The sequence below is a fragment of the Lupinus angustifolius genome, chromosome LG01 (assembly GCF_001865875.1).
Source record: "Lupinus angustifolius cultivar Tanjil chromosome LG01, LupAngTanjil_v1.0, whole genome shotgun sequence".
Lineage (NCBI taxonomy): Eukaryota > Viridiplantae > Streptophyta > Magnoliopsida > Fabales > Fabaceae > Lupinus > Lupinus angustifolius.
In genome coordinates, this window is record NC_032009.1 from 17734524 (window position 1) to 17745090 (window position 10567).

The 10567-nt window shown below is 33.0% G+C and overlaps 1 protein-coding gene across 1 annotated transcript; it reads left to right on the plus strand.

Moving 5' to 3' along the window:
- Nucleotides 8480–10118, plus strand: LOC109350486 (pentatricopeptide repeat-containing protein At1g09220, mitochondrial). Its single transcript, XM_019591717.1, has one exon. The coding sequence runs from the start codon at nt 8517–8519 to the stop codon at nt 10062–10064; it is 1548 nt and encodes a 515-aa protein (XP_019447262.1). The 5' UTR covers nt 8480–8516; the 3' UTR covers nt 10065–10118.

The window sequence follows — 10567 nt, forward strand, 5'->3', positions numbered from 1 at the left end:
TGATTTTTCACCTTATGATCACTCATATTATATATATATATTGATCTATAATTGATATGTTTTTATTGAATGTTTTAGGAAAATGTACATTCCACCCCTAGTAGCACCCAAAAGTCTAAGCCATCTTCTGGGGATGTGAGCTCAAAGCCATCTACTAGGGATGTGAGCTCCAAGAAGACTACCAACTATTGTACTCAGTTGATGGAGCATGTAAAGAAGATGGGAGATGATATGATAGTTATATCAATTCCCAAGGAAGTCTACGAGGATAATGTTGATGAATACGTTGGCATGGGTGAAGTCCGGGATGTATATAAATGTGATTGTATAGGTGCAAGTGTTGTATGTATATATATGAGGTAAATTATGTTTTCTTAACTTCTCACTTTTGTATGGTGGTGTGTTATATAAATTAGGTACTTGTATGAAAATTTTATTAAGGTAAATAAGAAAAAGGTGATGTTCATATCCTCACACCTTACCGCTTTGATGTCACACGAAAAAAATGAGATTAGGGCAAAAACAAAACGAATTACAGATAATCTCATCCATCATAAAGAAGATGCAGATTTATTTCTTGCACCTTTTAATATTGGGTGAGCATTTTGTAATTGTCTTTTATATTTATTTCTTTAGTATGTTTGTTTTGCTTAACATTTTCTAACCATGTACATATGTTTTGTAAGGCAACATTGGGTTTCGGTTGTCATCAATCGGGTCAATGAAGAAATATACTACTTTGACTCATTGACACGTGGTGATATGAAAAACTAGCCGCTATGAAAGAGATGTTTTCTAAGTAAGTGAACTACTCATTTAAACTTTTAGTTACACTTTCATTTTCCTAGTTGTTTATTAATTAAGTACATTTTCTATTGTTTAGTATGGTGAAAGTTTGCAAATTAAATAATCGTGGTAGAAACAAGTTACCAAATCCCAATAAAATCAAGTGGACTCGTATACAGGTATTGACACAAATCATCTCAAACAATTATATGTGTAATGGTCAACTAATGTTATACTTATATGTTTACTTCATTTTAATGGTAGATCCCTTGCCAAACAAACGAGGTAGATTGCGGCTATTATGTGGTGAAATTTATAAAGAAGATCATTCAACAGTGGCCAACTAATGAAATCAAGTTTGTTGGCAAATCATATACAGATGACCAAGTCAACCAGATTAGAGAACAATGGTCAAAATTTGTACTTAGTCTAGTTTGCAAATGATAGGTATAGTAGATTAGTTTTGCACAGATTGTAGCTTAGAGAATTCAATTAATGTTCAATGTAATGTATATGATTTGGTCTATGTAATATATGTTTATGTAAACAATGTAATTAATGTTCAATATATAAATTCAGTTAAAATTCAGTTGTGTTCATATAGTTGTCATTTGGTGTTTCTGTATGCATTGATTTTGTTGTTATGTTCTGTTTCTGTATGCATGAGGATATTTTATGTTGTATGCGTAACTTTTTAGAATTAGGAATAATGGTCTTCGACAACATTTTTGTATGATTGCGCTGTTGTTATACCCATACAACAGCACTTTTTAACAATGTAATGTTGATTATGTTGAATTCAACAGCGAATTCTCAAAAAAGCGATGTTGCTTTCGTTGAATTCAACAGTGCATAAACAAAAAAGCGTTGTTGAATACTTATCTCTCATTCATTTTCTTTTAGCTATACAGCAGCGCATATGGTAAGAAACACTGTCGATATGATCAAAACTATTTCTTTTGCATTTAATCGCTTAACATAGTGCTTAATCGATTATTTGTTTGAATGTTATTTATTGTAATTATTAATTGTTCTATATATTTAATTAATTTTCATTAATCAAATGTCATAACGTAATTACTAATTTGAATTTCATTAAAAAAATGAATTAGTAAAAAAATTATTATATCTTCCACAACGTTTACTTAAGATTGCATTGTGGAACACTTACCTTCATATTTGAATGGAGTGTTTTTCCACAGCGTTTCATTTAGGTTGCACTGTTGATTTAGGTATCATTGATAGCGCCTTCTTCATTATGCACTATTGAAGATACTATCAGACCTTAAAAAATTAAAATGTTTCCGCGTTCTCACACATTCATCAGCAATCTCCACACTCATTTACTCCAAAAATTGACCTCAAAAGTCATTCAACCTCATCATCATTCACTCATTCAACACCAAAAATCATTCACTCATTCAACACAAAAATCATTCAACACCGATTTCAAAAATCCTCCATTCGTTTAACTTCAAAATCATCATTCACGCATTCAACACCGATTTGAAAGTGAGTTTTTCTTATAGTTATTTGCATTTTTAATTACATTATATTTAGCTTGTATTGAGTTATAAATATTTTCCTTATAAATGAGTGAAAGTGATTTCACTCATTTAGCTTGTATTGAGTTGGGGTTTTCGACTCATTTAGCTTACATTATGAGTTAGAGTTTTGATCATAATAATGCCTTTGCTCTGCAAGCTTAACTCCAAGCTTTATGAATATATGCTCATTATATTTTTTTTGTTAATAGAAAATGGATCGAAAATGGATGAGTGCCAATCGATTGACGAAGTAGTATGAAGAAAGAGTAAAATCATTTGTTAGGTTTGCATTTGAGAATGCTGAAAATCCTAATAAAATTGTATGTCTTTGCTTAAGATGTTGTTAATCAAACCGAATTACTCCAAATGAGTTAAAAGGTCATTTAGTGTGTCGTGGTATTGATCAAAGTTACACATGTTGGACAAGACATGGTGAGAAGAGAGACGTTATGGATTGTGATGATGAGATGCATATGAAAGACAACTACACAAATGTATATGAAGACGGTCGTTTCGAGGAAATGACAAACGTTGTCGAAGAGGATCTTCAGGATTGTCTTGAGATGTTTCAGCGGTTGATAAGTGATGCTGATAAACCATTATATGATGGTTGTACTAAATTCACAAGATTGGCAGCGGTATCAAGGTTGTATAAGTTGAAATCTATTAATGGATGGGTTGATAAGAGTTTCATCGACTTGCTTGCACTTATGAAGGATATGTTGCCAGAAGATAATGTGCTCCCTTCTTGAACCTATGATGCAAAACAAATGATACGCTCCATAGGTATGGACTACACTAGGATACATGCTTGTGAAAATGATTGCATCTTATTTTTTAATGAGTATGCTTCATTAAAGTTTTGTCCTAAATGTAATGCATCATGATATAAGAAGGAAGATTTAATTCCCAAAAAGGTTGTATGGTATTTTCCCATTGATAAGTGACCAATTATTTCAAAAGCTAAAGGGTTTGGATACTAACTTTGGTAAACCTTTTGCAAAGAAATTGTTACAAGTGGGTGGACGAAAAGGTCAATATTCTTTGAATTTCAATATTGGAGTTCATTATATGTAAGACATTTCATCGATGTTATGCATATTGAAAAAAAATATGTTTGAAAGTCTCCTTGGTACCTTACTCAATATCCCTGGTAAGACCAAAGATGGCTTGAATGCAAGACTGGACTTGGTTAGTATGGGAATAAGAAAGGAATTGGGGCCGATAATGAAGGGAAACCGTACATTTCTACCTCCAGCAGCTTATACTTTGTCGAGGAAGGAGAAAATGGAATTTTGTAAATTTATTCATGGTGTTAAATTTACAGAAGGGTACTCTTCCAACATTCAGAACCTCGTATCAATGAAAGACCTCAAGTTAAAAGGTCTTAAGTCTCATTATTGTCATGTACTTATGGAGCATTTCTTGACTATTGGAATACAGTTAATTCTACCTAAAAAAGTTCGAGGAACCATAACTAGGTTATGCTTCTTCTTCAAGGCAATTTGTAGCAAAGTGATTGACCCTGAGAAATTACCTGCATTGCAAAGACAAATTATTATGACTTTGTGTGAGCTTGAAATGTATTTCCCACCTTCTTTTTTTGACATAATGGTTCATCTAAGCATTCATCTTGTTCGAGAGACACAACTATGTGGCCCTTCCTATATGAGATGGATGTACCCCTTTGAGCGTTATATGAAGACATTAAAAGGGTATGTGAAGAACCAATCAAGACCAGAGGGTTGTATTGTTGAGCGATATGTTACTGAAGAAGCTCTTGATTTTTGTACCGGATACCTTACCGATGGTGATTTCATGGGCATTACAAAGCCTCGATATGCAAAAAAGACATTTGGTGAAGGTATTATTGGGAATAGAATATTGGCTATAACAAGAACCGAATTGGAGCAAGCGCACTTATATGTTTTACATAATGCCGACGAGGTTGAGCCATATGTTGAAACACGCAAGGAGATGCTAAGGAAGTGTTACCCAGGTAATAATGAAAATTGGATTTCCAAAGAGCATAATCGGTGTTTTATAAAGTGGCTAAAATATCACATTGATGAGGAGTTGAATATAAATGTGCATTTGGTTTCCAAAAGATTGAAATGGTTAGCCAATGGTCCAAGCCTTCATGTCTTATCCTACACTGGTTACATGATTAATGGTTCACATTTTATACGAAAAAATAAGATGATCAAAGTAAATTGCAAAATAGTGGTGTGACTCTTGTTGCTCGAACTTTACACATGTCAAGTGCAAAAGATAGAAACTCAATATATGCGAACATGTCATACTTCGGAGTGATTGAACGCAAATGGGAATCGGATTACACAATGTTTAGGATGCCGGTTTTTTATTGTATATGGGTTGATAACAACAATGACTTCTGAGTTGATGAGTTAGGGTTCATGCAAGTGGATCTTAATAGGCCAGGATATAAAGATGAGTCATTTTTTATTCTAGCATCACAAGCTTAACAAGTATTATATATTAGTGACCTAACTGATATGAAATTGTTCATTGTTCTTTTAACTAACAAAATAATCGTCAATAATATTGATGACCTAGAATGAGAAGATATTGATGAAGATGGTCCTTTTTTGGGACATATCAGTCGCGTGAGAGCGGGCAAACTACAAATGGTGATTTATATACAAGAGATGCTCACGATGAAAGGCTTTGGGTAAATCATTATGCTCCTCCAGACAAGGATGACCCTAAAAGACAAAAACAATCAAAGAAAAGGAAAAAATAGATGCAAGTAGTCTTTGTATAATTTTGATTGTTTGTAATTTATATAATATTGTTTCTTTGTAATTTGTTTAATTTTTTTATTTGTAATTATGTACTCTGTAAAAATATAATTGACATGATATTCATTGTTTGTATTTTGTATTGTATTGATGTTTAATAAAACAAACTTCTGGCATGTATTAATGTGTTTGTGTTGTTCAGAATGTATAAATGTATGTGTTGTTGAGAATGTTTGTTCTGCTAATAAATGTATATGCAAATATTAATTTATACAAAACAACAGTGAATTCTAGGGGAAGCCTTGACATGCACTGTAGTTAAAGGATAACTACAACAACGCTTTTTATAGAAAGCGATGTGGTACATTATTAATACAACAACGCTATGCATGTGATGCGTTGTTGTATTAAGGTGTTGTTTGAGAAAATTTATGAATAATACAACATCACTTTTCTATTATTGCGCTGTTAATGATGCATTGTTGTATTGATCCACTATATGACAGCGCTTTGTGGACGAGGCGTTGTTGTATTGATGCACTATATGACAATGCTTTTATGTGTTGTGTTGTGGAATATAATCAATACAACAACGTTTGTGAAACGTTGTTAATGATGATCATATACTACTGCGGTCAAACAGAAAGCGCATGAAAGCATTGTTATACATCTAAAATAAGCGTTGTTGAACATATAGATAGACCAAAAGTGAAAAATGATGTAATATCTATACTAATATATAAAGCCAAGACATGATTAATGAATAAATTTGTAATGAAAAAGACATAATTTCTATATTCCAATTTTGTCATTTACTATATTCAATGTTTGCTTTTGTAACATACAAGTTACTAATAAGTTCCTAACATACAAGTTACTAATAATTTTGTAACACAAGTTGCAAATAATTTTGTGACATTCATGTTGCATAAAACATAAAAAGAAATGGAATTTGATTGGATTTCAAACATTTCTTTAACACCAGAATTCCACTATATCAATAACTGGTTGATATTCCACTATGCAGAATGGAAAAAAAATATTGTGGTGAAATTGAAAACTTTGAAGGAAAGTAACATATCTCTCTTTGTAGAAACTTAGAGAAATTTATAGGTACAAGTTGAGACATTTATAGAAACTTTGTGAAAACACTTGATATCAGAAAAATAAGAATGTGAATCAACAGACACGAAAAGTCGGTCAACACGCTAATCTTATAAATCTTATTTTTTTTAATTTTAAAAAATATTTTATAAAAAATTATTAAATATAACATATGTGATAATTTTAATGGTTGAAGAATATATTTTATTCACTTATATAAATTGACTCTTAGATAAGGTTTATGGGTAGTACTAGTAGTAGGACCTCTCAATAAATCTCTAGTCTTGTTTGCTCAAGCTACAATGCTAATCATCTCTAGTTATGACTTGGCTTAGATCAAACTGATGTGGCCCGACAATAATAACTCTGAATCATAAAGTCTTGTTTTTACTTTTACAAAGGGGTGAACGTGGGACGGGTTGAGACGGGTTAGGCATGTAATGTATCTCACATGTTTCTAAATATTGATTGGGTCAATTTTTGAATATGAACTTGTCTCTAATTAGGATGTGATGCGTGAATGACGAGTCCAAAATAAGATGGGTCAAGTTAGTGACGGGTCCGAATTGGAAAATGACATACGTAGATTTTTTCTCAAATCTTTAAGCATGCACAATCAAAATTATCACAATCTATATATAAACTCAACTACAACCTGCATCTCACATACATGAGTACAAACCATAAATTGCATCTTTCAAACTAAAAACTATCACAATCACGTGACTGAAAATTATAGAAGACACTTAAAATTTTAGAATGATTTAAACTGTCAAGTGTCAACATAAGCTGAAATGTTCTTGTAAATAATAAAAAACACATGAGAACTGAAATGATAACAACATGTCAATACTGAAAAGTTCACACAAAAATGAATATAATAAGGGATGGACTTGTAGGTATTTGAGTTATGTGGGCTGAACATAATGGGTATTGATATGTACTTATTCAACTACTCTTGATATAAAACTGTAAGGGATGAGTCGGGTGACACAAACATAGACTCAAACATGTCCTTTTTTACGACGGGTTTGTCCCATTTAATCGGGTCTATCCTTTTATTTATTTATTTGAATGAGTCAGACCTATCCCTAATTCATCGGGTTGAGACGAGTCTACGGGTCAAGCCGAATCTTGCTCACCCATACTTTTACATTTTGTTTTTATTTTTAGATTTAAGAATAAAATTATCTTCTCATTATAAATAAATGGATACAAATATAATTACATGTGGTTTTTCTTTGTTTTTTTCGTAGTACTCTCCTCTCAAGTATGAGATATGATTCTAATTCGGTACTAATGTTTACACTTCAAAAAATTTACATTAATCTTTTATGAATGTAATATCTACGCACTGTCATTATAAAGATTTATACACAGTCAATATATTATCATCATTCATTTGTACTAATTTTTCTGAAAAGTCAATGATCATTAATTATAAATGATAGATGATGCATCAAACTCTTACACTATCAATATATATACATATTTTTCTTATCTTTTATTCACTTGAGAGTTGAAAACTCATTTATACACTTTAATAATCTATCTATACTTCTATACTATCTATACTTCTATACTATATATAAAGGCAAAACATGGTGTAACTTCCACCATGGTATAATTTCCACTTCCTGTTTTGCCCTTCACATTATTTAATTTTTACAAAAAAACCATATAATTCTAATTAACCACCACCAACACATTATTAACCATATCTCTTACCTTAAACTAAACATTATCATAAACACAAAAAATTATAATATAAAGTACATCAAATATAACAAATATATTCTAATTATAAAAAATAAATATATAAAAATTAAATACGTACTACCATGCAATATTGACCGGCAGATATAAAATATTTGTACATACCAGAAAGTAATAATTAGCAATGGTAGCACAATTGAAGTTAGCTTTTTTTTTACATAACTAATGATATCATTTAGTTTATGATTAAAGAACTACTTTCAGGTATATGATATCTCTCACAATAAATAAATATAATATAATATGATATTTGACTTGATATATTAGGATTAAGTGGAATTGATCAACCTTCTGATGTAAAACATTTGATTGTTTTTTTGGTACTAACAAAATATATTTTTACCTTTTTTGGTAAGAAACTAATCATTTTCGAGGTGTATGACTCTCTATCCCAACAAATGTCACTCTCAGAAATCAAAGTCATGACTTTTTTTTATCATCGTAAGATTTAATAGACCTTACACAACTAAAACAACACTTTGGTCATTTGATTTGATTGTTTATAAAACACATATGTCCCTTGCATTGCAAGCCTTACACTATGTCACACTTGAAGCTGAGACACCCTCTTTCAGCTTGTGCAGCAGCCATACCCACCACCATCACCACCACCACCATCACCACCCCCACCACCACCATCTCTCATCAAAACCACAACCATTTTCCACATTCCAAATCCACTCCCTTACCCAAACACCCACAACACTTACTCTCTATTCTTCTTAAACACTCATCTCAACACCAACCTGTCCAACAAATCCACACTCAAATCATCACCTCTGGCCTCTTCAACTTCCCTTTTCACACCACCCCATCTTGCTTACTCCTCTTCAACAACATCATCCGTTTTTACTCTTTAACCCCATTCCCCAAACAAGCCCTTCATTTTTTCAGTTACACTCAACAACACTGCCACACTTTCTTGACATACCCTTATCTTGATACCTTCACTTTTGCACTCTTGTACCACACTTGTGCAAACTTGGGCTATACCCATTTCGGGATTCAGCTCCAAGCAATCGTTTTTAAGGTGGGTTTTCAGTTTCATGTGTATGTGCAAACTGGGTTGCTTCAAATGTACTCGAATTGTGGACTTTTAGTTGAAGCAGCGAAGGTGTTCGACGGAATGCCTGAGAGAAGTACTGTCACTTGGAATGTTTTTATTTCTGGTTTGGTTAGATGGGGTGAGGTTGGGCTTGCTCATTCTGTTTTTAATTTGATGCCGGTTCGCAGTGTAGTGTCGTGGACTCTTGTTATTGATGGATACACTCGCGCGAATCAGCCTATGAAAGCGATAGCTTTGTATAGGAAAATGGTTGGAGTTGATGGTATAGAACCTACTGAAGTTACCCTTTTGACAATTTTTCCTGCTATTGCGAATCTTGGGAGCATTAAGATTTGTCAATCAGTTCATGGTTATGTAGAGAAGAGAGGGTTCAATGCATTTGATATACGCATTACGAATGCACTAATTGACTTGTATGCAAAGTGTGGATGCATAGAGAGTGCAAGTAGGTTTTTCAAGGAGATACCGGACCGGAGGAAGAATTCAGTCTCATGGACTTCAGCTATCTCTGGTTTCGCAATGAATGGAATGGGGAGGGAAGCTGTAGAGTGTTTCGAAAGCATGGTGAAGGCTGGGCTGAAGCCGAACCATGTCACATTCCTAAGTGTTTTGAATGCTTGTAGCCACGGAGGATTAGTTGAGGAGGGACTCGAGTTTTTCAATAAAATGGTGAAAGATTATCAACTTGTGCCGGAGATCAAGCATTATGGTTGTCTGATAGATATGCTAGGGAGAGCTGGGAGGTTAGAAGAAGCAGAAAAGGTTGCCTTACAAGTGCCTCTTGAGGTTACAAATGCTGTCATTTGGAGGACACTTATTGGTGCTTGTAATGTTTATAATAATGTTGAAATTGGTCAGAGGGTAACCAAGAAAGTTCTTGAGATGGAGAGGGGACATGGTGGGGATTATGTTCTTATGTCCAATATCCTTACTGGTGTTGGCAGATTTAAGGATGCTGAGAGGATAAGGGAAGTGCTAGATAAGAGAATTGCCTTTAAACTTCCTGGCTACAGCTTTCTGTAAATGATGTATAGGTGATACATCTGGAACAAATACATCCATATCATAGAGATTTGATCGATTTTTATATCGATTGTTGACTGCCTAATATAGCTATCACCTTTTTTCCAAACTTAGGATCAGCTATATATAGCATCAAGTACACATGGGCAGGTCTATCTGAAACAAATAGACTATTGCTTGAAAATTGATATTTGTATCGCCACATGCCACAACTTTTGATTTTGTAAAATAGAACACGGATACTTTGATCAAATGCTTGAAAATTGATATTTGTAAGATAAAACACTGATACTTTGCTTTATAAAGCTAAAAGTTGTCACAAAGCTGTCTCATTTGACATATAACACTTGAGATGATTCTTTGCCTTACTTGTTAGGGAGAGGTAGCATTGAACCCATCATTTTGAGAATATGGGAGAAGAACCCTGTCCAAAGACAGGGGACCCTCCAAGCCATTGCTATTTGATTTTTTTGTTTTTTTGTTGCTAATAAAGCCTTAAATAT